Genomic DNA, 25,446 nt, shown 5'->3' on the forward strand with positions numbered 1-25,446 from the left:
CCTGGGCCTCCCAGAATGCTAGGATTACAGGCGTGAGCCACTGCGCCTGGCCTATTAACTATCTTTCTTTAGATTGGTCTGCTTTTAAAAACCTGAATGTAATTAACTTATAAAGAAACAATCTTTATGAAAGCATGAGTTTGATATGCTAGTTTTCTTTTTCTAATGTATGATGAAATGAATCTGAAACTACTGAAGTGAAAAGTGTTTATCCATGTATGCCCTAAAATCATCTTGTCTACCACCTGAGAAAGCATACCACATTTTGGGAAACAGCATTAATCAGTTTTTACTCTTGAAGCCCTGATGACTAAGCTAATTAATAACAGCAAAAAAACCCAAAAAAACAAAAAAGCAACTGCTGGGCTCGGTGGCTTGCGCCTATAATCCTGGTACTCTGGGAGGCCAAGGTCAGGAGTTTGAGACCAGCCAGAGCAAGAGTGAGACCCTGTCTTTACAAAAAATAGAAAAATTAGCCAGGTCTGGTGGCGTGTTCCTGTAGTCCCAGCTACCTGGGAGGCTGAGGCAGAAAGATTGCTTAGAGCCCAGGAGTTGGAGCTTTCAGTGAGCTACAATGACGCCACTGCACTCTACCCAGGGTAACAGAGTGAGACTCTGTCTCAATGAAAAAAAAAAAGGCAAGTGAGCACTAAAAGTTTTTAAATAAAAAAACTTAGTTCCCTTTTACCTGAAAGTGAAAACTTCTTATATTGCTCAGTCTTAGACCTCACTCTCTCAGGGTGAGTGCAAAGGAATGACCAGCTCTGTGGCTCCAGGTGCTCCTGGACTTTACCAAATAAGTAAATGCAAGTGTCGTGAGCAATTGTGTTGGAAGATGGTAAGAGAGAAGGAGCTAGAATCTTGTAAATCTGTGGTCTGTGGTCCCCAACCCCAGAACCGGGCCGAGAAACACTGCCTGAGCCCCTCACCACCTGCCCTTGGAAAAATCGTGTTCCATGAAATTAGGAACCGGGCCACACAGCAAGAGGTGAGCAGCGGGTGAGTGAGTGACGCTTGGTCTGTTTTTACAGCCGATACAGCTGCTCACCATTGCTCGCATCACCGTGGGCCATGGAAAAATTTCCTTCTATGAAACTGGACCCTGGTGCCAAAAAGGTTGGGGACCATTGTTGTAAATGATGTGTCCCCAAATGCAAACTTTGAGAAAACTAACAATTTTATGTGAAGTTGCATCTTCTGGGTGATTTTTTTCTTACGCTAAGTTGTAGGACTTTGCTGGGGAAAACTTGATGGGGACTAACGGCTTTTCCCCTCCTGTGGACGTCCCAGCTCTCGGCGCTCCTTCGCCACTATTACCCCATTGAGATTGACCCCCAGCGGACCATCAAGGAGAAGTTGCCTCACATGGTGGAGTGGTAAGTGACGGTGCGGAAATGCTCCTGGGCCCGGGGTGGACAGGAAGGGTGGGTTTTCCCAGAGCTTTGAGGAGATGATGGGCTCCCTTACCTCACTGAGGGCTTACTTAGCCCGATGCCGTTAGCCCAGCTGTGAGAACAAACTGCGCAGACACGCCTGGGGCTGCTGTGGCTGCTGCTGGAGTCGAGTCCCTCAGAGAATCCGTGGGGTCAGTTAGAAACCCCTTGGTTTGGAGGATAAGTGCTGTGGGGAAATGACCCTTGTCATTTAGGGTTGAGGGTTTTTTGCTGCTGTAATAGACTGCTTCAGACTGGGTAATTTGCAATGAACAGCAGTTCTTTGGCTTATGGTTCTGGAAGCTGAGAAGTCCAATATCAAGAGGCTGCCATTTGGTAATGGCCTTCTTGCTGCGTTATCCCGTTGTAGAAAGGCAGAGAGAGAAGGGGGGCTGAACTTTTCCTTTTCTAAGGAACCCACTCCCACGATAATAGCATTAATCCATTTATGAGGACAGTGCCCCCATGACCTGGACACCTCCCATTAGGCCCCACTTCTCCACACCTCTGCATTGGGGATCAAGTTTCCAACCTGCGAACTTTGGGGGACACGTTCAAACCTTAGCAACCCTCCTGTAGAAACCAGCATCACTGGCAGAGCCCATCTCTCCAGCATGTGTGGTCATGGAGGAAGGGATTCATGAGAGCTTTGACTTCAGCCATCCACTCTTGCCTCTCTGGTGTCGCTTTCTCACCTCTTCCTTTTAAGGACAGCTAGTGTCCTTTAGGAATGGCTCTGTGGAGAAGGATGAGGCCTTCATCGTCCATGCTGTCAAAGGGGACTTTGTTCTATAAAGGGGAAGGACACTTTGCTCACCTGACCAATTTGAATTTGGGTGTCTGTTTCTAGGTGGACCAAAGCGCACAATCTCCTGTGTCAGCAGAAGATTCAGAAGTTTCAGATAGCCCAAGTGGTTAGAGAGTCCAATGCAATGCTCAGGTAAGCTTCTTGCTCTGGAAAACATTTATGTAACTATTTGAAACTGTTTTGCTTACAAAAAGGAGGCTGGGGGAGAATGGAGAGAAGTTAGTTGCCTGGAGAAACATGGCAACACGAGCAACTGATAGGAAGAAGATCTTGTTTTTACTCTTCTTTTACAGGATTTCCTACCCTTGCTGGGAAACGGCTGATAGTGGATATAGTGTGAAATGAATGGGGCTTCATTGTCTAGAGCAAAGTCTAGCTCATTTTTCACAATGGCGAAAGACTTTTGGGTCCCTCTGGTGACTGATGTTCTTTATCCAGACATGGGAGTTGGCTATGCTGGGACCCTCGGTCATTGGTAGCTTTCACTGAGCTGCCCTGTCTGCTGGGGCTTTCTTTCCTGGACGAGGGGTGGGGACTCAGAGGGAAGAGCCGACAGAGGTGCATTCCCTCAGGATTGTGCATTCTGGCTGGGCAAGGAGGCTCACGCCTGTAATCCTAGCACTTTGGGGGCCGAGGAGGGAGGATTGCTTGAGCCCAGGAGTTTGAGGTTGCTGTGAACTAGGCTGATGCCACAGCACTCTAGCCCGGACAACAGAGTGAGACTCTGTTTCTAAAGGAAAAAAAAAAAAAGGATTGTGCATCCTAATTTGTGAGATTGCTTTGCTGGCTCCGGAAAAGCCAAGAGAGAAGAGACCTGTGCTAGCCCAGTAAGTGCTGGGTGGGGGTGGGGTGTCCCTCAGTGAAGGTGCCCAGGTTGTATGAACATTAGCTGCCTGGTTGTATGAACATTTGCAGAAAACATACGCCTACCTTCCATCCCTCTCCTAGGTGTATACCAAAGAGAAATGAGTGCATATAGCCACCATCTAAGACATGGGCAGGGTGTTCCCTGGTAGCAAAAATAGCTAAAATCTGGAAACATCCCAATTGTCTATCAAGAGGAAAGTAGATAGATAAATTGTGGCATATTTTTATGATGGAATAACACTGATGGAATGTAGCAGTGACAAAGACCGAACTGCTCATTGAATGCAAAACATGGATAAACCGCACAGACATTATATTGAACAAAATAAGCCAGACACAAAAGAGTACATTCTGTATGAGTCCATTTATATGAAGTTCAAGGACAGGCAAAGCTAATCAATGGCAATAGGAAGTCAAAATTGGGAGGGATGGTATTGACTGGGAAGGACCATGAGAGAAGCTTGAGCTGGTTAATTATACATGGGTGTATACATATTGCAAAATTAACTGAGCTGAACTCAGGATTAGTACACTTCAACCACTTATTGAATATGTTGTATGCTCAATTTAAAATATTTTTTAAAAGAAATTTTTTTTTTTTTTTGAGACAGAGTCTCACTCTTTTGCCCGGGCTAGAGTGAATGCCGTGGTGTCAGCCTAGCTCACAGCAATCTCAAACTCCGGGGCTCAAGCAATTTTGCTGCCTCAGCCTCCCGAGTAGCTGGGACTACAGGCATGCGCCACCATGCCCGGCTAATTTTTTTCTATATATTTTTAGTTGTCCGATTAATTTCTTTCTATTTTTAGTAGAGACGGGGTCTTGCTCTTGCTCAGGCTGGTTTCGAACTCCTGAGCTCAAACAATCCGCCCGCCTCAGCCTCCCAGAGTGCTAGGATTACAGGCGTGAGCCACCGCGCCCGGCCTAAAAGAAATATTTTATTTTATTTATTTATTTTTAGAGATGGGGTCTCACTCTGTCTCCCAGGCTAGAGTGCAGTGGCGCAATCCTAGCTCACTGCGGCCTCGAACTCCTGGCCTCAAGGGATCTTTCCCGCTCGGCTTCCCAAAGTGTTGGGATTACAGGCATGAGCCACCACAGCTGGCCAAATTTTAAATCATGTAACCCAAGTAGAAAACAAAGAGCAGGAGCAGAGGCAGTGCCACTTCAAAATTCCTTCCTCTCTTTTCAGGGAGGGATACAAGACGTTCTTCAACACACTCTACCATAACAACATTCCCCTTTTCATCTTTTCGGCGGGCATTGGCGATATCCTGGAGGAAATTATCCGGCAGATGAAAGTATTCCACCCCAACATCCACATCGTGTCTAACTACATGGATTTTAATGAAGATGTGAGCTAACTCTCACTTGGGCTGGGGAAGGAAGTGGGGTGGGGACCGCCAGTCAGGGCATTTGACCCTGTACGTGAACCCAGCTTGGCCCTTTGCCCTCAGGCAGTTGCAATTATTTATGGGTTACTTTCAAAGGACCCTCTCTTCGGTATTTGTCTGACAGTCATCTCTCTGCCATGGGGTACCTAGTTTATGGGTCAGCTAACCCCATGCCACTGCCATGGGTCATGTGCCATCCTGGGTCCTGAAGGGCTTGGACTTTGACTTGTTTTTCTAGAGCCAGAGTGGGCTACTCCGATTCACCCACATTCCGATTTTTTCCCCATAAAACCGATGACTGGAATTTTCATCCCATTGACCTGTGATTAGGATGTGGCCCGCAGCTGAGCATGAGCACACATGTGACCTAAACAGCATTGACGTCACAAACTTCATGCTTCTACCAAAACAGATGATCAACAGTATTTGATGGCTCCTGTTAGTTTAAACCAGGAGTTACAAACTTTTCCTGTAAAAGGCCAGGAAGTAGATATTTTAGGCTTGGTGAGCTAAATAGTCTCTGTTACAACTGCTCAACTTGGCCATCATGGCACAGAAAAGCAGCCATAGGCAATATGCAGACAAATGAGTGTAGCCATAAAACTTTATTTTTAAAAACAGGCCAGATCTGGCCCATGGGCCCGAGTTTGCTGACCTCTGATTTAGGCAACAGTCAAGTTTTGGCATTATCTATAGCTTTCCAAATTCCCTTTCCTCTGTGACAGAGACATTGGAAAACTGGTGCCACATGTGTCCCTATAGCCCTTCTGTCTGTCTCTTGTCTTGATTCTTTAGGGTTTCCTACAGGGCTTTAAGGGCCAGCTCATACACACGTACAACAAGAACAGCTCCGTGTGCGAGAACTCCAGTTACTTCCAGCAGCTGCAGGGCAAAAACAACATCATCCTGCTTGGAGACTCCATGGGGGACCTCACGATGGCTGATGGGGTTCCTGGTGTACAGAACATTCTCAAGATCGGCTTCCTAAATGACAAGGTAGGGAGGGAACCAGGGCTGTCTTCTCTTTGCATTCCTGTTATCAATGCTTCTGAACACCTTCTATGTGCTGCACACTGTGTAGAGCATCACGGGTTCAGAGGTAAGACACAAGCCACATTCTCTCAGAGCGCATAATCTCATAGGAAACAGACACCCAGTGATGACGGCTGTGTGCTCACCACATGGCCTGACACAGGAGTTCAGAGAGAGGATCGTGCCAGGCACTTGATCCCGGCCTAAATTTACAGAGCATTCCCTGTGTCAGGCCTTGTTCTCAGCATCTCACAGATATTAATTGATTGAAGTCTTACAACAACTCTTGGATGTAGTGACTATTATCCCCATTTTACAGATAAGGAAACTGAGACAAGGAGGTGAAGTAGCTTGTCCAAGGTGGTAGAGTTTAGGAAACAGGCTGATTACCAGCTCTCCTAAATTGTACCTGCAAGGCATGATTGAGTTGGGAGATGTTTGTATTCAGGACATGGGTTTATAATTTAGAGAAGAAAAATAACAAGAACAGACCGGAGACTGACAGGTGAAAGCAGCGTGGTTATAAAGGGACACAAAGTATGAGGACGAGCTGGGCAGCCGCCAGTGCGCTTCCTCCTCAGCCAGCAGGTGCTGGAGCCCACGAGGATGCTTGAGCTGCATGAAACTCAGTCCAGGGGGTTTAGAGGCAGCGTCTGTTTTTTTGTTTTGATCCTTGTTACTGTCCTTTGACATTGACCCAAGGGTTAATGGTGGCAGCCCTGCCCGTCACCCATCTGTGTCTCCAATGAGCAGGTTCCTGTAACCTTGAACTCCTCAGGCTCTCTAAAGGGAGCTGGGAGTTGCTGCTCGAATGCCCTCCTCCCCAGCCCCGGGTGCTTGAGAGTAAGCAAGGATGGTTGGGCATTTTGGGGTCTCTCGGGCTCCTTCCCTCACCCCGGGCAGGTGGAGGAACGGCGGGAGCGCTACATGGACTCCTATGACATCGTGCTGGAGAAGGACGAGACGCTGGACGTGGTCAATGGGCTGCTGCAGCACATCCTGCACCAGGGGGACCAGATGGAGATACAGGGCTCCTGAGGGCGCAGGCTCGGGCCAGGCCCTGCCGGCCAAGACGAGGAGGGGACACCTCCGGGAGGCTGTTCCTCTGTGAGCACAGAGAAAAGTCCAGGGCCTCCAAGACTGGGTCCTTCCATGCCCCTCCTGCCCCTCCTCCTCCTCTCCCCTGGTGCCTTCATCACTGGAGGCTAGAGGGAGGCCCTGCCAGGTGGGGGCACAGGCGCTGTTCCCGATGAACCGTGGACCACAGCATGTTAGTGCTCTAAGGATTGTCTAGTCCAACGATTCTGTTTTTCAACATTTTTAAACATGGGATACTGTTCTTCAAATAAATATAATGTGTGAAACAGATCGAAATAAAGAAAACTGAAAAAACAGAGTTATTCCGATTCAGGGAGTATGGGAGGGCGAGGCAGAGCCTGCACAGGAATCTCCGAGAAGCCTCTAAGGCTCTATGGAACACAGTTTGCAAACCACCAGGAATTAGCCTGGGGGCCTGTCCAAGCACAGCCTAAATGCAGTTGCTTAGGGTGGGGGTGGGGGCGGTGGTTGGAAAAAGGCAATTCTGGCTTGGAATGGTTTGACTTTATTCTGATGGAGCCATCAAACTTGAAATTGAGTTGGGATTGTTTGAGCTGGGGCGGCCCTGTCTGAGGGCCCCCCCTCTTTAGGGGTTCCCAGGGGAATCCATTTGGATGTGGATTTTCCCAATGATCTTGGCTGTCCCTCCTCCACCTATCGTGGGTCCAGGGCCACTAAAATGGATAATGACCCACAAGGGAGTGCTGAGACCAGGGACCTGATGGAAACTGTGCCGAAGTGTCAATGAGGTGTGCACTACTGCCCGGCGTTGCTGGCAGTCCTCACGGTTTCTTTCCTGCCCTTCCTCCCTGTTGACTTGCAGGGTCAAGAACTAGCTGAATTCTCTCTAAGGCGCCTTTGAAGAAAAAAAAAAAAAGTACAACAGCCAGTTGACCTGGTGTTTTCTTTCTTTCTTTTTTTAGAAACAGAGCCTTGATCTGTTGCCCAGGCTAGAGTACAGTGATGTTGTCACAGCTCACTGTAACCTCGAATTCCTGGGCTCAAGGTATCCTGCCTCAGTGTCCTGAGTAGCTGGGACTACAAGCTCTCACCACCATGCCTGGCTAATTTTTGTGTTTTTTGGAGAGAGGGTCTTGGTATGTTGCTCAGGCTGGTCTTGAACTCCTGGCCTCAAGAGATCCTCCCGCCTTGGCCTCCCAAAGTGCTGGGATTATAGGCATGAGCCACCACACCCAGCCTGATGTTTTCTTAGCCTGTCCACTCTTAGAGAAAATAGCTTGCACACCCCCTGCGGAGAATGGCTAGTGGTTGGGAAGTCGTGTGTATGTGCAGATCTGAAGTAGGAGTAATACAAATGCTACTGGGTGCCTGCGTGCACCGGGCGCCGCTCTGGGCACTTAAATGCCTGCCGGTTGATCCTCACGATGACCCTACAAGTAGGTGTAGTTCCTCCTGCTTGCAGATGGCTCAGGCAGGATGAATAACTCGCCCCAACTCCACAGGTAGGAACTAGAGCCGGGATTTGATTGTTTCTGACCAAAGCCTGTGCCTTTTTCTTCTGCCTCAAGCTGCATTTCTCTGCTTCACTTCAGGGCTGTTCTGTTAGATTTGGGGAGGAGGGAGCGGTTACCACGTGAGGCTGAGTTGGCAACCACGTTCGAACCTCAATCAAACAGATTTCTGGATGCTTTGGGGCCAGGAAGTGTCAAGCATTGGCTGTGAGGAGCAATCATCTCTTAGGGGATCCCAGGCAAGAAATTGGTGCTTGCGGGGCACCCCTGGCACCCCCTGTGTGGGGTCTGCCCCATCATTTTTTCTCCTAAGTCCCCACCCCGTCCTCAGAAGGCTCAGGTCATGTCATCTCGGTCACAGCAGCTGGAGTCCAGTCGGGCAAGTGAGGGCAGGTGGCCTGGCTGGCACTGAAGCTAGTCCTCCCCCGAGACTCTGGATATTGGAACCCAATTACCTTTCCTCTGGCAGGAGAGAGAGGGATGGGCAGGTGGGAATGGCCGATGCCAGGAGAGGGGAGAGGTGCGAACAGCACAGCATTGGAAATGATCTACTGAAAGTGTTATCCGATCTGTGCAGTTTAACTTAATCCTTGAGCTTTGTAGGTTGTGTTTGAAGCCAGGGTCCTTGTCTTTCCCATTCAACTGGGACAACTGGGGACAGGGATCATCCCTCCACGCCTCCCTTACAGGCCTCTCTCCTCTGGACATCCACCCTCCCTGGGAGACACCAGGGCTCCCTTTCCACATGAAACCTCCAGGTTAGGCCTGGGGGAGGCAGGAAACCTGTGGGGGAGCCCCTGGTCCTGTCCAGTGCTCACGAGGCCAGGACAACAGCCTGGGTGCCTCCTCTTCGCCAATCTTTGGGTCCACCCCATTCCAAAAGACCACGTCCTGAGGCCTTCAGTTTTACCTTTTATTTGGCACGAATGAGAGGGATCTGACACCAGTTTAGCTTTCTGAGTGTGCAGAGCTCTGCCCACCGCCCTCCCACCCCTCGGCCCCAAACCCAAAGATCTCATAGCCCCAAAACCCACCTAAGCAGGCTACCTCACACACACCCTTCGCTTTCTTATTCTCATGGTGCCTTAGAGAAGGGAGCCTCTTTAGGGAAAAAGGGTGACTTGAAGTCCAGCCCTGACCTCCAGCACCCCAGGGACAGCTCAGCCCCGACCAGAGGCAAGTGAGAACTGAGAAGGGCGGACGAGACAGGTGAGGTAGGGCTGCCCTCCGGGAGCTACCCTGGCAGCCGGTCAGGGCTGGGGAGGAGGGCCGGAGGGGTCCCCTAGCCCAGATCCATGCTCCTGGGGAGGTGGGGATGGCGAGGAGAAGCACAAATAAAGGGGAAGTTTGGGGAAATAAAGTGAGCTCAGCCCTGTCTAGTAATGTGGGGTGGGTGGGCCAGGGGCCAGCAATGGCCCTATCCAACCTCGGACCCCACCGCCCCCAAACTGGCTTTGTAACTCCTTTCAAGGAAGGACTTTGGGGTTGGAAGAGGAAAATGGAACAGAGATCTGTGCTGCGGGAAGACTACAGATGTTTCCTCTGACAACTTTTTAGACGTCTGGCTCCTAGACGTCTTCCCAGCAGAGGGAGGGTGACTGTCAGCAGGTCAGTCCCACTGCCACATCCCCCTAGCAGTGGGCCTTTGTATCTGGGGCCAGGCCCAGGCCCCTGCCCTTCAGAGCTCCTCATGCACCGGCTCCTGGTCTTCGTCTGACTTCAGCTTGAGTTCCTCGAGAGTGATCTTGCCGTCCTGGTTGCGGTCCTGGTTCTGGAACATGTCCCCTATGGTTTTCTCAGGCTCCTGCCCAGGCATAAGGCGACCTTTGCCCTCATTCACTTGAGCCTTGATGAAGGTGGAGAACTGGCAGGGGGAGGCAGGGGAGGGTGGGCAGTGAGAGTTGAGGCTGAGCAGCTGTGGCGGCCTTGGGAAGGGCCTGGGTGAAGGTTTCTTTTCTTTTTTTCCCCCAGCTGCCCCCCACCCCCAATTCAGTAAGGACTGGGAGAGGACAGGCGCTGGTGCTAGGGTCCTGGATGGGGCCAGGGTGGAGGGCATGGCAGGGCACAGTCAGTGATGGCCCTGGTAGGGAAACAGGCTGCATGTGTGCCAAGGAAAAGGCAGGGACAAGGGGCCGGAGGTATGTCACTCAGCACAGGGGCGGGGTGGTCAGGCAGGATGGGGGACACGCATTGTTCTTGCCACACGTGCCCCGCCAGGTGGCTTCCCGGGTGGGGTGAGTGTGTGGGCGTGGAGATAAGGATTGAACCTCACCCACCTCCTCCAGGGGGACCTCTCCATCCTTGTTGAGGTCCATGTCTTCAAACAGGCTCGCAGGAGGGTCCTCGTGCCACACAAACAGGTAGCCTGTGGGCAGCCCGTCCTCCCGGGACACGAGCTCCACCTCAAACAGCAGCACAGCACTGCCAGGGACCCCCCGGGCTGGAGGGAGGGAAGGGCCCCCATCAGGCCTGGCTTCACAGTGTGCTCTCCAGCCCACCAGCCTCACTTTCCCCTTTTCGGGGCTGGAGAGTGGGCTGTGGGATGGGTATAGAAGCATCCTGAAGGCTTCCCTGGCTCCCCGCCACCAGCCACCAAGGCCCCTCACCTCCGCTCTCCCCGTGGGCCAGGTGCGGGGGCACGATGAGCTGCCGTCTCTCTCCCACGCACATGCCCTGCAGACCTATGTCCAGGCCTTGGATCACCTTGTTGGCCCCCAGAGTCGCCTCCTGGGGTGCCCCGTAGTCATGCCTGAGGGAGAGCAGATGGCCAGTTTGCAGCCTGCTCTCCCAGAGGTGGGCCCAGGACCAGCCCTCAGTTCCAGTCCTCCCCAGTGCCCAGCCACGCAGCAGAGCAAAGAGGCCCAGCGGTGCAGACATGGGCTTCCCTTTTCATCTTGCCACTGCCCCTAAAGTGCAGCCTCGTGGGCTCATCTCTCCCTGCTTTGGTGTCCCCTCCATAAAATGGAAACAACAGCTCTCCCCTGCTGCTGGCTTCGCCTTCCCCTCTGTCCCTTCCCCTCCAGAGTAAAGAATCCCATGTCCTCATGGCTCCCTGACGCTCTCTGAGATAGAGACTCAGGGGAGCAAGAGACTGAGTGCCCCTCAGAGGCTCGGGGATGCACAGGGAGGAGCTGGAGTCCGGGGTACCCTTAGGAGGACTCCCCACACCTGTGCCCACCCAGCTGCCCAGCCCTGGCCCCACCCGGGACCCACGAGGAGAAGAGCTGGGTGCCGTCCAGCAGAGAGCAGTTGTAGTGGTATCGAATAAAGTCCCCAGGCTTGGCAGTCTCATTGCAGCTCTCAGAGGGCCGGGACAGTGTCTTGATTTCCACGGGATCTGCAGGGTTGTGGAAGTCGATGACGTGGACGTTGAAGATCAACACGGCAGAGCCAGGGATCTTGTCTCCTGAGGCCAGAATGGAGCAGTGGGGTCAGCTGGGAGCTCTAGGAGAGGCTGCTTGAGGTCTCCATGGAGGTCCCTAGACCTGACACCCCTTGCCTGCCATGGGGATCCACACGAGGATGGCACAGGACGTTTGTCCACAGAGTCAATTCTTCTAATACACTCTTGTTGGGGTGAGGGGCGGGGGAGGGGGCATTCCGGTTAGAAAGCTCTTTTCCACACATCACCTTGTGAACTGAGTAACTTACCCTGCAGTCACTATGATGTGTCCCATTTTACAGGTAAGGACACTGAGGCTCCCAGCACAGCTGGGTCCTAGGGCTATGCTGATCCTGTTCTTCCAACCACCCTCCGTCCCCAAACCTGGGAGGTGGCTGCCCTTCTCCACCATGGAAGGGGACAGTGGGGCACTCTCCGCCCTGGAGAACATGGATGGAGTCCGTGTGGCAGGAATCAGTGGGGCGACCAGATGTAAACTGCACACGTGTCTTGTTTCTCGGATGAGAGGGGCAGAGTGGTGGCTGGAATTCCACCATGGGTGTGTGGGGGGTGGCCACGATGGGCAGTTTCGGGAAGGAGCTGGGGGAGTGATGGCCTCAGGAGCAGGGAGCAGCCCTACCAGTTCCATTCTCCCCGTAGGCGAGGTGGGGCGGGATGGTGATTCTCCGGCGCTCCCCTACGCATGCGCCCTGCAGCCCCTGGTCCATGCCCGGGATGATGTAACCCTGCCCGACATAGGTATTGTAGGTTTGGTTGCGGGAGTAGCTGTAACACAAGGTGGGAGGCCAGGGAGGGAGTCAAAGGGTCCCCTCCCCTTCCAGGCAGCTCAGAGTGACCCCCCACCTGCTGCCCAGGGTGACCCCAGCACCTGGAATTTTCCTTCCTGCCTCAGCTTCTTCCTCCACCTTTCCTCAGCCACCATCCCCCCTCCTCAGGACCCTCCCGACCTGGAGTCAAAGAGCGGGCCAAAGAGGGTGCCAACCTGGAGTCAAAGAGGGTGCCGTCCATCAGCGAGCCATTATAGTGGTATCGCATGAAGTCCCCGGCCACGGCTCTCCGGACACAGCCCGGGGGTAGCTCCAGTGTCACTAGCTGGACAGTGTCCTTTGGGTTGTGGATGTCAACGAGTAGGACGTGAAAGACCAGGGAGGCCTGCGGGGGGATCACAGTCCCTGGGGAAGGGATAGGGCTTGAGCCATACAGGTGAGCAGCAACCTGCGCTCCTTGACCCAGGAAGGCCTAGGTGGGCACCATGCCCTTTCCCTCCCATCAGCAGCCTGGTTTCTTGCCCCTCCTGTGAGACCTGAGCTGGGTTCCCACAGGGCCACCACTAGCTCACCCTGAGCCTTTGCATGAATCAGAACAAAGCATCTCTTCTTAGTGAGATGATCACCAAGGGCTAGATTTCATCCTGACTTGCCTCCCTGGATGGACGCGCCTATGCAGCACACAACCCGAACAACTGTATGCGGAGCCCTGGTTTCCCTCTTCTGGAGAATTCCCCCTTGAGTCCCCGCCTGCCCTCACCATAGCCTTTCTCCCCATAGGCCAGGAATGGAGGAATGATGATCTTCCTTCTCTCTCCAGGACACATGCCCAGCAGTCCCTGGTCCATGCCCTTGATTAGCCAACCAGAGCCGATGTAGGTGTCATAAGTGCCGCCCCGACTGTAGCTGCAGAGAATGAGGTGGAGGTGGTGCTGCTGGAGGCGGGAGAGGCAGGTGGGCCCTGGACTTCCCCTCTCTATGCCACAGCCCCCAGTGCCCCAGGGCTCCCCTCCGGCCCCTTATTACCTGGTGTCGAAGGAGGTGCCATCCAGCAGAGTGCCGTTGTAGTGGTAGCGGACAAAGTCGCTGTCCTGGACCATGCGGGGGCAGTGGGGCGGGCGTAGCAAGATGCTCACCTGCACGGTGTCTGCCTTGTTCCACACATCCAGCAGGACCACGTCGAAGTAGAGGGTGGCGTCCGGTGGGATGAGCCCCGCTGTGAGGGCACAGCAGCAGGGGCTTGTGTGTAGTGCAGACCCCAGGGTGGGGTTGGAGTAGGGTGTGAGAGTCCTGCGCCCGTCCTCCCCCCAACCCCTAGCTCCTCTCCTTTCCAGCCAAGCCAAGATCCCACCTGGGGCCCTGTCACTCCCCTTCCTCTCATCCCAGTGGCAGGAGACCGAAACTCTAGTCCCAGAGCTGCCACCGTTCATACTGCATATGCAGCATGACTTTGGGCAAGTCGCTCCCTGTCTCTGCACTTCAGTTTTCTGGCCCTGGGATCCCTGATTCTGCCTCCTGATCTCCTCCACCCCCAGCCTGTGCCCGGCCCTTCTCACCCACGCCGATGCTGCCATAGCCCAGGTGCGGAGGCACGATGAGGCGGCGCCGCTCGTTGACACACATGCCCATGAGGCCTCGGTCCATGCCGGTGATGAGGCGCCCCACGCCCACCACGATGGCCACCAAGGTGCTGCGGTCATAGCTGGGGGAGGGACAGATGGGTTATGGGGGCCTCAGGTGTGCAGAGGGGAGGACTCACACAGCCACATGGTTCCCTCTGCCCATGGTAGCATCATGCACAGGCGCACACACGATCCCCCGCCCCGTACACAGGTGAGATGCACACACACGCTCCTCACCTGTCTTTCAAGTCTCCCTCCTAGGTCAGCCGTGATGCCCATCTTAAGAGGATGGGCTGTTACAAAAGGGGACCGCCTCTAGGAGGCCAGGGCCTTCTATTCCCCTGGGATGGGGGTAGGGTGGGGCGTACAGGCCTGGCCCCTGCTACTATTTGTGGACTGCAAATGAGTGGTCAGTACAGCACCGAGAAGCAGAGAAACATTTACTAAGCAATTACTATATGCCGGATTAAATGCTTGGCGTTTTACATTCGTTATGTTATTTAATCATCTCCCCAGTGAGGTGGGCATTATTGTTTTTGGTTTTCTTATGACAAAAATTGAGACGTGAAAGACTAAGCGCCTTGCTCAAGGTCACATAGCTGGTATGTGGTCAGCTGAATCCCAAAGCCCAGTTTTTGCCACTGCATTGTCACTTCTCCAAGAAAAGGACGGGGAAGCAGAGCTGGCAGAGGTGGGGATGGGCAATGGCTTCAAATTTTGAAAGGGCCTATTTTAAAATTGCCATGGCTTTTATTTCTCCAGGAAATACACTTTTCATTTATTTTCAGTTTTCAGAAATTTTTTATTTTGATGGAAGTGGGCCTTGGGTTAAGAAAGTTTTCCAAGCTCAACACTCACAAGCTGGGCCCCAGCCAGGTCCCAGAATCCGCACGAGGGCTGTACTCCTGGCTACTGCCTGCACTTGGCTCTGCCCACGATGCAGGTTTTAGGTCTGGCCTGTTTCCTTCACAGTGCTGTTATGAAGGCCCAAGCTCTGCAGAAGTTTCTACAAGTTAAATTCCATCAGGGCATATGGTTCTCATAAGAGTCAAGGCCAATGTGTATCAAACCTGCTCAAGGACTGCCAGGCACTGTGAGAAACCCACTTTCATTCATCTTGTTTGAGTCCTAACAGCAGCATTAGCAGGTGGGTGCTGTTTTTATCTCCATTTTTTAGATAAAGAAAGTGAAGCTTAAAGGGACGAAATTCCTTGTCTGCAGTCATAGCCTGGATTTGGATCCTTTGAATTCTGAAGTTCGTATTCTCACCCAGTATATACTGCCTGCCTCCTGGCCGCTAATTTCCTGTGGGCTGACTTGTGTGTTGTCTGGGGAAGGGTCTAAGAAGGAGGAACTCAGAGACCCAAGGTTTACCCCCTGAGGCTGGCACACAGCCCTGCCCTGCCAACACCAACAACAGTGCAAACCAAAGGCTGGCAGGATGGGCAGCCTGGGGCACTGGCCTGGTAGAGCTGGAATGGTGGGAGGTGGGAAGTGGGGGTGCGGAGAACCACAGAGGGTGGCACAAAACCCTCCGAGGAGCCCAGAGCAGCACTGTCCGAGTGGGTGACACGTAGACAGACAGGGCCCCTGCACCAAGCCATGCCCTACTCCTCGGGTCCATCCAAGTGTCTTATAATGTCCACCAGCTTTATAAAAGCCCGCCCACTGGCTGCTGAAAATTCCCACCCCCACCAAAAAATGTTCTATTCCCTCTTCTCTAAACACAAAGGCACTGAAAACTGGGGATGGAACCAGGAAGGGAGTCGGTAGGTGGAAAGGTAGAGGGTCCCAGGCTGATGACCAGCTACCCAGAGTTCTCACGTAGCAGGGACCACCCCCACCCCCTCCCACCTTGTCCTTAAATACAGCAATGGTAAGTAAACAGGGCACCTTGATTATCAAGTACTTTGGGGGACGTGGAGAGCTTGTGTGAAAGAAATTGGGGTCATTTGAGAGGTGAAGGTTCGGAATTGGAGCAGAGGGCCATCCTTGGGGAGATGGATGTCCAGGAGCCCCTGGGGGTGCTGTCTAGGGTTAGGGCATCACCGAGTGAGTACTGGGACACAGAGCTTAAAAGGGGCAACAAGGCAACCACAGGACCCAGATCCGGGGTTCAGGGAAGGGCAGTGGCGAGTCTGGGGGCGCCCAACACATTACCTCGAGTCAAACTTCTTGCCATCCTCGAAAGTGCCGTTGTAGTGGTACCGCACAAAGTCCCCCATCTGCACTTCCCGGGGACAGGCCCTGGGGATGTGGTACCTCTCGATGACCACATCCTCCAGGGGGCCCCCAGCCGGGCTGGCGCGGCCCAGCCCCCTCCCCACGGCCTGCACCAGCAGCAGCAGCAACTGCAGCAGGGGGAGCCGGAGGAGGGTGTAGCTGGGGGGCCCAGCGGAGAACATGGTGCCTGGAGTTGGGACTGCAGGCAGTGAGGCCGAGCGAGCCTCCTTTCCCCTCCTCCCGAGGAGGCTCCCCCCCTTCCTGTCCCCCTTCCCACCCCGCCCCGGGCTGGTCCACGTGGAATGGGGGCTGGGGAGACTGAGCTGGCCGGGCGGGGTGTGTGGGGTTGGAGTGGGATGGGAGGAGGGGGCCAGGCTGAGGGCAGTGGAGTGGGAGCAATGCGCCACAAAGAGCTCCGGATTCCCCTCCCCCATCTCCACCGGGGCTGAGAGACCTGGGGCCTGGCCGGGGAGGGAGGTTCGGGAAAGATGAGTAGTCCGAGTGGACTCCCAAAAAAAAAAAGTTCAGCTTCTTTTTCCGGAGCCCCCGGGTCCTAAAGCCGGCCTAAGGCATCCCTTGCTGCTTCTGCTGGCACCCCCAAATCCAGGCCCCTCCGGCTGGGTGGTGAGGCCCCGGAATCTGAGGGGTATCTCAGTGTTTGTCCCCCTCCCCCAACTGCCCTCCAAGAGAAGGTCTCTCCAGGGAAGAGCAGCTTTGTCCCGCAAAAGCTAGACTGCAAGAAGGACTTCGTGACGCGGGGATGGAGATGGAGGGTGGTGGCGACAGTGGGAGACGTGCAGGGTGCAGTCAGGTGTGTGCTTCCCGACGTGGGCGGCGGGTGGGGGGGGCGGAGACACCTGGAGTGTGCAGCGGGGCTCTGGGATGGAAGACCGGGTCCCCCGGCTTCACCCTCCCTGGAAGGGTTGAGGGAGGCAGCACGTCCCTCAGCGACTTGATCTTAAGGTGGGGGGCACTATCTTTGTGTAGGGAGGGGCTTTCTCGATGCCCCATCTTTGGCGTGAAGCGTTCCCCTATCCACCCACTATCTGCCAAAGGGAAGATCCCCCAAGGGCAGGAGGTCGGGCCAACGTAGGGGACCTAGGACACTACTGGACCCTCTGAAAAAGGGGGGACGCGACCCAGGCCCCTTCCCCGCCGTCCCGCCCTCGGTGTCCGGCGCTAAGACCCAGCGGGCGCGCCACCAGCCCCGGCCCCCGCCCGCCCCTCGGGGCCGGGCCGCCCTGAGCTCTGGAGAGCCGGCCGGCGGGGGCATGGGTCGCGCGGCTTGGGGGCTGCTGTGGCTGCTGCTGGGCAGCGCCGGCGGGCAGTACGAGAAGTACAGCTTCCGGGGCTTCCCGCCCGAGGACCTGATGCCGCTGGCCACGGCCTACGGGCACGCGCTGGAGCTGTACGAGGGCGAGAGCTGGCGCGAGAGCGCGCGCTACCTCGAGGCGGCGCTGCGGCTGCACCGGCTGCTGCGCGACAGCGAGGCCTTCTGCCACGCCAACTGCAGCGGCCCCGCGCCGCCCGCGGCCTCCAGCGCCGCGCCCGGCCCCGACGGCGGCGGCGGCGACGGCGACGAGTGGGCCCGCGAGCTGTGGCTCTTCGGCCACGTCCTGGAGCGCGCCGCCTGCCTGCGACGCTGCAAGCGCACGCTGCCCGCCTTCCAGGTGCCCTACCCGCCGCGCCAGCTGCTGCGCGACTTCCAGAGCCGCCTGCCCTACCAGTACCTGCACTACGCGCTGTTCAAGGTGGGCGCTGCCCTCTGGCGCTACCCGCCCCCCGGGCCTGTCTCGGGCGCGGCGTCGGGTTTCCGCACCGGCCGGTCGGGGGAACGTTGCCCCTCGCCCAGAGCACGAAGCCCGCCGTGCGCTCAGGGCTGCGGGCTCTGGCCCTCCTGACCCACTCCCTGCACGCCCCCACCAGGCTAACCGGCTGGAGAAGGCGGTGGCCGCGGCCTACACCTTCCTCCAGAGGAATCCGAAGCACGAGCTGACCGCCAAGTATCTCAGCTACTACCGGGGGATGCTGGACGTCGCCGACGACTCCCTCACGGACCTAGAGGCCCAGCCCTACGAGGTGGGGTGGAGGGACAGGGCTTGTAGAGCAGGGGAGGTGTTGGGGTCCCTCTGACTCCCTCTGCCCCGCTCCCCCCAGGCCGTGTTCCTCCGGGCTGTGAAGCTCTACAACAGCGGGGATTTCCGCAGCAGCACCGAGGACATGGAGCGGGCCCTGGCCGAATACCTGACGGTCTTTGCCCGGTGTCTGGCCGGCTGTGAAGGGGCCCACGAGCAGGTGGACTTCAAGGACTTCTACCCAGCCATAGCAGGTAGCCAGCCCCGCTTCCTAAGGCCCCTTAACACAGATACTCATTCCCTCTTATGGAGCACTACGAAGTCTTGGGGAGCTGGACAGGAGTAAGGTGTTATTTCAGCCCTCAGGGAGCCTCCAGTCTGCACAGAGAGATGCTGGGTGCAGAGCGCTACAGTCAGGAGTGTCCAACGTGCTGGGCATCCGTGCAGAGAGGCAGTGACATCCCAAAAGGGTCTAGAAAGCTTAAGATTCACAGGCTTCCAGGAAGAGAGCACTGCAGGAGCAAAGGTGCCCCCTGGGAGGAAACGGCTGTCTTTTGCTTCTCTGTTTGGGCTTCTGTCTCGCCCCCAAACCCCACCTGCTGTTCTCCCAGAACGCCCTGGCTCCCTCTGGCTTGGGCTGGGGATTGAGCAGAGGGGTGGTAAGTGAGCCCAGCCCACAGTGATCTTCCTCAGCATCACAGATCCTATGCCCTAAACACGCGTTATCTCTCGTGTGATTGCAACAGCAATGCGTTTTCTGGACAAGGCAACAGGCGCAGGAGGCAGAGCTGGGATTTGAAGTCCGTCAGTGGATGGAGCTGTTCAGCCACACCACCAGCTCCTCACTGCCGCGCCCACCCCTAGATCTCTTTGCAGAGTCCTTGCAGTGCAAGGTGGACTGTGAGACCAATTTGACCCCCAATGTGGGCGGCTACTTCGTGGACAAGTTTGTGGCCACCATGTATCACTACCTGCAGTTTGCCTACTACAAGTGTGAGCCCCCTGGGTGGGCTTGGGCAGGGGAGGAAGGGGTGAGGGAGAGGGCTGCACTGGGAGCCTCCCAGAGTCGTGGGGAGCCAGCCCTGAGAACCGAGGCCCCTGGGTGGTGGGAGGAAACACCAGAGGTCGTGGGCAGATGGGGAAGGACCCCTGGGGGACTGGGGCAGGTGAGAGGCTTGTGAGTGGGAACAGAGGGTGGTCTCAGAGAGTTAGAGCATCTCGGGCAAATGACTGGAGAGCCAACAGCTGCAAAGCACTTGCCAGGTTACAAGGCCCTTTTTCTCACTAGATCCGCTCACCAAGACCATGCAGCTGACATTACTGGACCCATTTTTCAGATGAGGAAACTGAGGCTCACAGAGGCCAAAGGGCCATTAGTCACAGGACTGATAAAAAGCACCAGGACTTGTGGCTCTCCTCACTTGCGAGAGATCCTGGCATAGACTGGGGCAGGGTAGAGAACATCTAGGGTTCTGGCAACACAGAGATGCCGAGATTCAGACAGGACCTGAGCTGGAGTGTAGGGGCTGAGAACCAAGGGGCCGGGAGACCCCTCATGGGTGCAGGCAGATAGCAGAGAGGCTGAGGTCCTCCAATTCCCCAGTGCCACCATGCTCCAGCTGTGTAAATTGGAGCAATTTATCTAACCTCTCCACGTCTCAGATTTCTTGTCTGTAAAATGGGATGCCATAAGTGGCCTGGCACATGGTAAGTACCCATCTCATGCTAGTTTGCATTATTCTTGAGTGGGGTACGGAGCCCAGCAGGCATTCTGGGAGGAGGCTGGCAGCAGGAGCACTGGGCTGAGCGGGGAGCTGGGGTTGGGGTGGGCTAGGGTGGACTCTGAAGGGGCTGCTCCTCACCCTGCCCTGCCGCAGTGAATGACGTGCGCCAGGCCGCCCGCAGCGCCGCCAGCTACATGCTCTTCGACCCCAAGGACAGTGTCATGCAGCAGAACCTGGTGTATTACCGCTTCCACCGGGCTCGCTGGGGCCTGGAAGAGGAGGACTTCCAGCCCCGGGAGGTGGGTACCACTCGCTGGCGTGCAGTTTGTAAAAAAAATCTCCTGGCTTCCTCGGAAGGCAGGAGGGGAAGTGGAAAGAAAGAATGTGGGTTGTGGTTAGAGTCCTGGGTTTAAAGTCCAGCCTGACAGCTGTGTGGTCCTGGGGACGTCAATCTGTTGCCTCACCTGCAAAATGGGGACATCTAGATGTGGGAGGTACCAAAATATGTGTCCGTTCCGGCCTGCCTTCCTGCCCACCTTTATCACCCTCACTGCTGGCCTTTGGCCCTCTTCCCCAGGGCCCCCCTAGCCTGACCAACTGAGGAAACCCCTTGGAGTCTAGGGCAAGGCTGGCAAATACGGGGCACATGGTGCCACTCCCACTTTCCTTGTCAGTGGCAGACGTTGCTAATCAATTGAGGCACTCTTTCCCACTGAACCCTCAGAATCCTCCTTAACCCAGCGCTCCAAGCATCTATGATTATTCAATCAGCACGTGAGCTGATATCTGTTCCCTGGTCCTTGAGCTGGAAGAGGGCCAGTGGGCCCAGATCCTAGGAGCCCTGGCTCCCTGCCATCTGGCAGCAGAGTCGGCTCAGTCATGCCCCACACCCCTTCCAGGAAGCCAGGCTCTACCACAACCAGACCTCCGAGCTGCGGGAGCTGCTGGAGTTCACCCACATGTACCTGCAGTCAGACGACGAGGTGAGTGGCCCCTGCCCTCCAGGGCTGTGATGGGGTCCTTGGGCCTTTTCCTGGGGCCACTACACGTGCCAGAGTTCAGTCCCAGTCCCCAGCAGTTAGCTGCAGTGAAGCAGGTGAGGATGTCCTTGTCCCCTGCCCTTTTTTTTTTTTTTTTTCGAGACAGGGTCTCAGTCTGTCACCCAGGCTAGAGTACAATGGTGTCATCACAGCTCATTGCAACCTCCAACTCCTGGGCTCAAGCAATCCTCCTGCCTCAGCCTCCTGGGTAGCTGGGACTACAGGCACCACCGCCACGCCTGGCTAATTTTTCTATTTTTATAGAGACAGGGTCTCACTCTTGTTCAGGCTGGTCTCAAACTCCTGGGCCGAAGCGATCCTCCCGCCTCTGCCTCCCAGAAATCTAGGATTACAGGTGCGAGCCACTGTACTCGGCCTGTCCTTGTCCCTTTTCTGCAGCTTCCCTTCTCTTCCCTACCTCAGTGTTCTGTACATGTCCCAGTCCTGCTTCTCCCAGGTCAGTTCAGATGGCGCCTCCTCCAGGAAGCCCTTGCTGCATGCCCTGCCTCTCTCTTCTGGGCTCGCAGTGTGAACTCTGACCCTCCATTCCTCCTTGGCCACCTGTGGCCTGGACCTGGGGTTGTTTGCAGCCCTGGTCCATCTCCTGGGCCCCTTCTCCAGCCAGTCCCCTGGAGGATTGTGGTCTAAGACAGGGGACCAGGTTACTCCCAGCTGGTAACACGACACCTACACAGAGCTCCTGCTCCCTGCTCAGAACTGAGTTTGAATGAAGCAGCGAATAAATGACTGAACGAATACTGGATGCCAGGAAGGAAGGACCGTAGTGCATTACATTGATTTCGAATGAGGGTTTGACAGCCTGAATGTCTCCTTGGTGTTGTGCTCAGTGGTTATTTATTCATCCCCTCCTTTGCTCACACACCCCTGCTCATCAAACATGGGCAGGGTCCACGCTGTCTGCACCCAGGCTTAGGTGCTAGCCATACCTGGCTGCACCACCTACCAGGTGGGTAGCCTCCACGCAAGCCTTAGGTGGCCTCTCAAACTTCTGTTTCTTCATCCATCACCTCTCCCCATTGAATGGGGAGAATCATGCCCATCTCACACCGTTGCGGTGAGAATTAAGTGACATCAAGTATGTAAAGCACTTCATCTAGAGCTAGCACATAGAAGGTGCTCAGTGAGTGGTAGCCATCTTGATGACTGTCACTTGTGGCCTGCTGTTTGCCAGACACCGAGCTTGGGGCTGGGGTTAGTTGCGAAAGGCACAGTCCCTTTCCCAAGCGGCTCACGGTCCAGTGAGGGAGACAAAACTAGCTACTCGTGCACAGGGGAGTAGAGGCGTTGCTGGCAGGGCAACAGTATGAGCAAACGTTATGCGTGAAGCAGCAGTATTGTCACCAGGGTGTTTATGCCTACGAGATGGGACTGTGGAGGGGGCAATGTTCGTGCTAACACCAGATCTCTGCAGGTGAAGCACCATGCATCCGTTCAGGGAAGGGGCAGTTTGGCAGTAGGACCTTGGCAGGAGAAATCCTTAAAACATTCTCATTAGACCTTAAGACTAGGGAAGAAGACGCTTTGGGGGCTGAGGGGTGAGTAGGAGTCCCCTTGGCCAGGAAGGGAGCCAGCCCTTCTGGGCTTGGGCCTACCCTGACCTCGTTTCTCACTCAACACTGGGGCTGTTCTAGATGGAGCTGGAGGAGACAGAACTGCCCACGCAGCCCAAGGATGCCCCATCCGACATCGAGTTTGAGGGGGAAGGTGACTATGAGGAGGGCATCTATGCTGACTGGTGGCAGGAGCCAGATGCCAAGGGTGACGAGGCTGAGGCTGGTCAGTAACGTGGGTCCTGGATGGGGGTGGGGGAGGGATGCAGTTTGGGATGGAGGCTGGGGACAGATGGATCCACCCACTGCACTTCAGAGCCCAGAATGTGTGTGTGGGTGCTGGGATCCCTCCTCTAGGAGCTTCCAGCAACCCCTGTCCCGCTTGGGGAAAGGGAGAGGTGCAGTGTCCCCTCTGGAGCTGGGACCAGCTGAAACCTGTTCCTGGGGAGCCTCACTCCTGCCCACCCCACCTCCTGCCAGGACAGCACCTGGACACCTGCTGAGGGAGGTAACCCCAGTGCTCTCCCCTTTCCTTTTAGAGCCAGAGCCTGACCTGGCATGAGAAGGGGACACCCCTCTCCCCTCAGGAGCTTGGGAAGCCTGAGCCTGATGGCACCACCCTCGCCGGCCTGGGCAGCAGGAAGAACTATTTATTAAAAACTTGAAACGGACACAGCTGACTGAGCCCCTGTCCTGTCCCACTGTGAGCACTGCTGCCCACACCCCGTCTTGTCTGTCTCTTCTCTGTCTCTGGACCACAAAGTGGCAGGTGGGCTCACGGGGGTCTGTCGTCCTCCCTGCTGCATCCCTACCTGGAGGAGAAGGTTCCAGCTGCTGGTGGGAGTCTCAGACATTATTGCAGAGAGTCAGCCAGGGTCCTGAAGAGCACTGGACCGGGAGTCCAGCCGTTCCGGTGCCCTGACAGCAGGTGCTCAATAAATGTTTGCAATAAACACAGCACCTGGGTCCGGTCTCCCAGGGCTTGCCTGCGACGACACAGGTCCTGCCCTCCCTGCCTCTGCTCCCATCTCCCCTCAACTGTAGAGTGGGTGAGGGGCCCAGTCTGGCACCCAGGCTGGTCCTCGGTCCGCTGGGGGGATGTTGTGTGAGTGAGCGCGTGCAGCGTGCGACTGCAAACCCGCCGCCAGGGGGCGTGAGGACACAGTGCCCGCCCCAGGCTTGGGAAGATGGTGGATTCAGATTTCTAAGATGGGATATCCTGCATTTTCCTAGTTCAGCATCACTTCCCTGGGAATGTGGCAAGTGTGAGGAGGGGGCCAAGGACGTTTCCTCCTGCTATTTACATTTCCAGCATTTACTGACCCAGGTTCCTTAGAGTCGGAGCAAATGTGCCCTGCCCTTCCCCCGTGACCATTCCTCCGTTCCAGAGTCAGGTTGGGGACCCAGCTCAGCAGCCAGGGGAGCCTTAGGGATGTAGTTTGATTACCTGGCACTTCTTGGGGTGCAGTGGCACAGCCAGACCCCTCTTGCCCAATCTTATATTGGCTCCAGGGGACAGAGAGTTCAGAGGTGTAGGGGCAAGGATGGTGCCTGGTAGCTACCACCCAACACCGTGACTCACAGTAGGGAGGCAGGGGCAAAAGAGGCCTCTCTGGGAGGGACCCAGGGCCAAGGCCAGCCAGGTGACAATGCTGTCCCACATTTCTAGCCTCCTAGGGGGCAGGGTGGCAGAGGTGTCTTCCTGCTGGAGAGTGGAGTCAAGGCTGAGAAGCTGAGTTCTCACTGCCACACCCCTGGCCTCCCCCTAGATGTGCCAGGTGACACCTCTGTGCCCAGGAGGACTCCCTGTCCCACCCCAAACCCCTCCCCTAGGCCTTTGGTCAGGATGAGGGCTGGCAGGGCAGAGTCTGAGTCTGGAACAAGGGCTGGGTCAAGGCTGGGAGCTTCACTCCTGCCTCCTCCCTCCCATAGGTTGGTCTGCCAGGGAGACACATCTGCCCTGGTAGCGTTTCCTGACAGCTCCCAGGTGCCAGGGTGGCCCTGCGCCACCCCACCCCTTTCAAGCTGCTGTGTTGTCAGCTCCAATGAGGCTCCACTCCTGTTTCTGGGAGGGGCTGCCCTGCAGGGCTGGCCCTGAAGAGGGTGGGAGTGGGATGTGCTGGAGCGTGTCTGTGCAGACTTGGCGCCTGTCGTGAGTACCAGCTTTGGAATCTGGACGGCTGGGTGTGGGTCTGAAGTGCTTGCGTGCGTGTGTTGCATGGATGTGCGGATCTGGGTGTGAGCGTGCGCCTGGGCGCACAGGTCTGAGAATGTCTGCGGTAGCCTCCTGGGTGCCTGCGAAGGAGTCTCTGCGTGTGTCTGTGAGTGTGCACGTGTGATGTGATTGTATGTTTAGGGGGTTCGTTCACTCATCTAGCGCATATTTATTGAGCTCCTACTATGTGCCAGGCATGCTATAGGTGCAGGGCATACAGTAGTGAACAAAGCATGCCAAGTGCTCTGCCTTTGCGGCGAGGAGACAGGCAGTAAACAGTCAATGTTGGAAATAGAAATTGGGTAGGTGTGTTGGTTATGTGAGACGGGAAAATAGAGCCAGGTAAGAGGGCTCAGGGAGCTGGGGCTGCAGTCCCAGTGTGTTGGTAGGTATGTCCAAGTGTGCATCTGAGTGTGTGATGGTGAAGCAGCGTGTATGTTAGGGGTTACCCCTGGGAGCGTAAGGCCAGCCCCTCTAGGCACCCCCAATCCAGGCCTTTGGCCCAGCCACCCAGTCTGGTGCGCCTTACTCAGCTCCCCTGTTCTGGGGAGCTGCCAGCTCCTCCCACCCCTCCCTGCTGCCAGCGTCTCCCCATTGCCCAGCTAGCTCCCTGAACCGGTCCTGGCCTGGGGCCCTCTGGGGCCCTCCAGCCAGTCTCCCAGCCCCACCCAGTGCAGACGCCTTTGCCTCCTCCAGGGCTCTGT

General features: G+C 55.7%; 3 protein-coding genes across 3 annotated transcripts in view; 2 read left to right on the top strand and 1 right to left on the bottom strand.

Moving 5' to 3' along the window:
- The window catches only part of NT5C3B (5'-nucleotidase, cytosolic IIIB), a 10,348-nt gene extending 3,374 nt beyond the window's left edge, over nt 1-6,974 (top strand). Inside the window, exons 5-9 of the mRNA XM_012656710.1 lie at nt 1,291-1,376; nt 2,284-2,373; nt 4,299-4,461; nt 5,296-5,496; nt 6,436-6,974. Coding sequence (XP_012512164.1) covers nt 1,291-1,376; nt 2,284-2,373; nt 4,299-4,461; nt 5,296-5,496; nt 6,436-6,570 — 675 coding nt within the window. The 3' untranslated portion in view covers nt 6,571-6,974. The remainder of the gene's footprint in view (nt 1-1,290; nt 1,377-2,283; nt 2,374-4,298; nt 4,462-5,295; nt 5,497-6,435) is intronic.
- A 2,031-nt stretch (nt 6,975-9,005) lies between these two features.
- On the bottom strand, nt 9,006-16,332 carry FKBP10 (FK506 binding protein 10, 65 kDa). The gene is made up of 10 exons (XM_012656711.1): nt 16,055-16,332; nt 13,829-13,974; nt 13,299-13,488; nt 13,033-13,178; nt 12,488-12,677; nt 12,125-12,270; nt 11,316-11,508; nt 10,709-10,851; nt 10,379-10,542; nt 9,006-9,966 (listed from the first exon to the last, which is right to left on the bottom strand). Exons 1-10 carry the CDS (start codon nt 16,297-16,299, stop codon nt 9,781-9,783), a joined length of 1,749 nt encoding a protein of 582 aa, XP_012512165.1. The 5' UTR covers nt 16,300-16,332; the 3' UTR covers nt 9,006-9,780.
- Nucleotides 16,333-17,110: 778 nt separating this feature from the next.
- On the top strand, nt 17,111-23,198 carry P3H4 (prolyl 3-hydroxylase family member 4 (non-enzymatic)). The gene is made up of 8 exons (XM_012656712.1): nt 17,111-17,868; nt 18,044-18,196; nt 18,275-18,446; nt 19,057-19,185; nt 20,070-20,215; nt 20,816-20,899; nt 22,609-22,753; nt 23,067-23,198. The coding sequence occupies exons 1-8, from the start codon at nt 17,389-17,391 to the stop codon at nt 23,087-23,089; spliced, it is 1,332 nt and encodes a 443-aa protein (XP_012512166.1). The 5' UTR covers nt 17,111-17,388; the 3' UTR covers nt 23,090-23,198.
- The last annotated feature ends 2,248 nt before the right edge of the window (nt 23,199-25,446 follow it).

The sequence above is a fragment of the Propithecus coquereli genome, unplaced genomic scaffold (genome assembly GCF_000956105.1).
Source record: "Propithecus coquereli isolate 6110/MARCELLA unplaced genomic scaffold, Pcoq_1.0 Scaffold515, whole genome shotgun sequence".
NCBI lineage: Eukaryota > Metazoa > Chordata > Mammalia > Primates > Indriidae > Propithecus > Propithecus coquereli.

What these genes read in the sequence shown, in the direction of transcription:
- FKBP10 (XM_012656711.1), bottom strand. Translation starts at nt 16,299, where the DNA reads ATGTTCTCCGCTGGGCCCCCCAGCTACACCCTCCTCCGGCTCCCCCTG. An exon ending in GGCACCTCCTTCGACACCAG is followed by an intron (nt 13,179 to 13,298) that starts GTAATAAGGGGC and finishes CATTCTCTGCAG; the next exon opens with CTACAGTCGGGGCGGCACTT. An exon ending in GAGAGGTCCCCCTGGAGGAG is followed by an intron (nt 9,967 to 10,378) that starts GTGGGTGAGGTT and finishes TCCCCCTGCCAG; the next exon opens with TTCTCCACCTTCATCAAGGC.
- P3H4 (XM_012656712.1), top strand. Translation starts at nt 17,389, where the DNA reads ATGGGTCGCGCGGCTTGGGGGCTGCTGTGGCTGCTGCTGGGCAGCGCC. An exon ending in CTTCTACCCAGCCATAGCAG is followed by an intron (nt 18,447 to 19,056) that starts GTAGCCAGCCCC and finishes GCCCACCCCTAG; the next exon opens with ATCTCTTTGCAGAGTCCTTG. An exon ending in GCAGTTTGCCTACTACAAGT is followed by an intron (nt 19,186 to 20,069) that starts GTGAGCCCCCTG and finishes GCCCTGCCGCAG; the next exon opens with TGAATGACGTGCGCCAGGCC.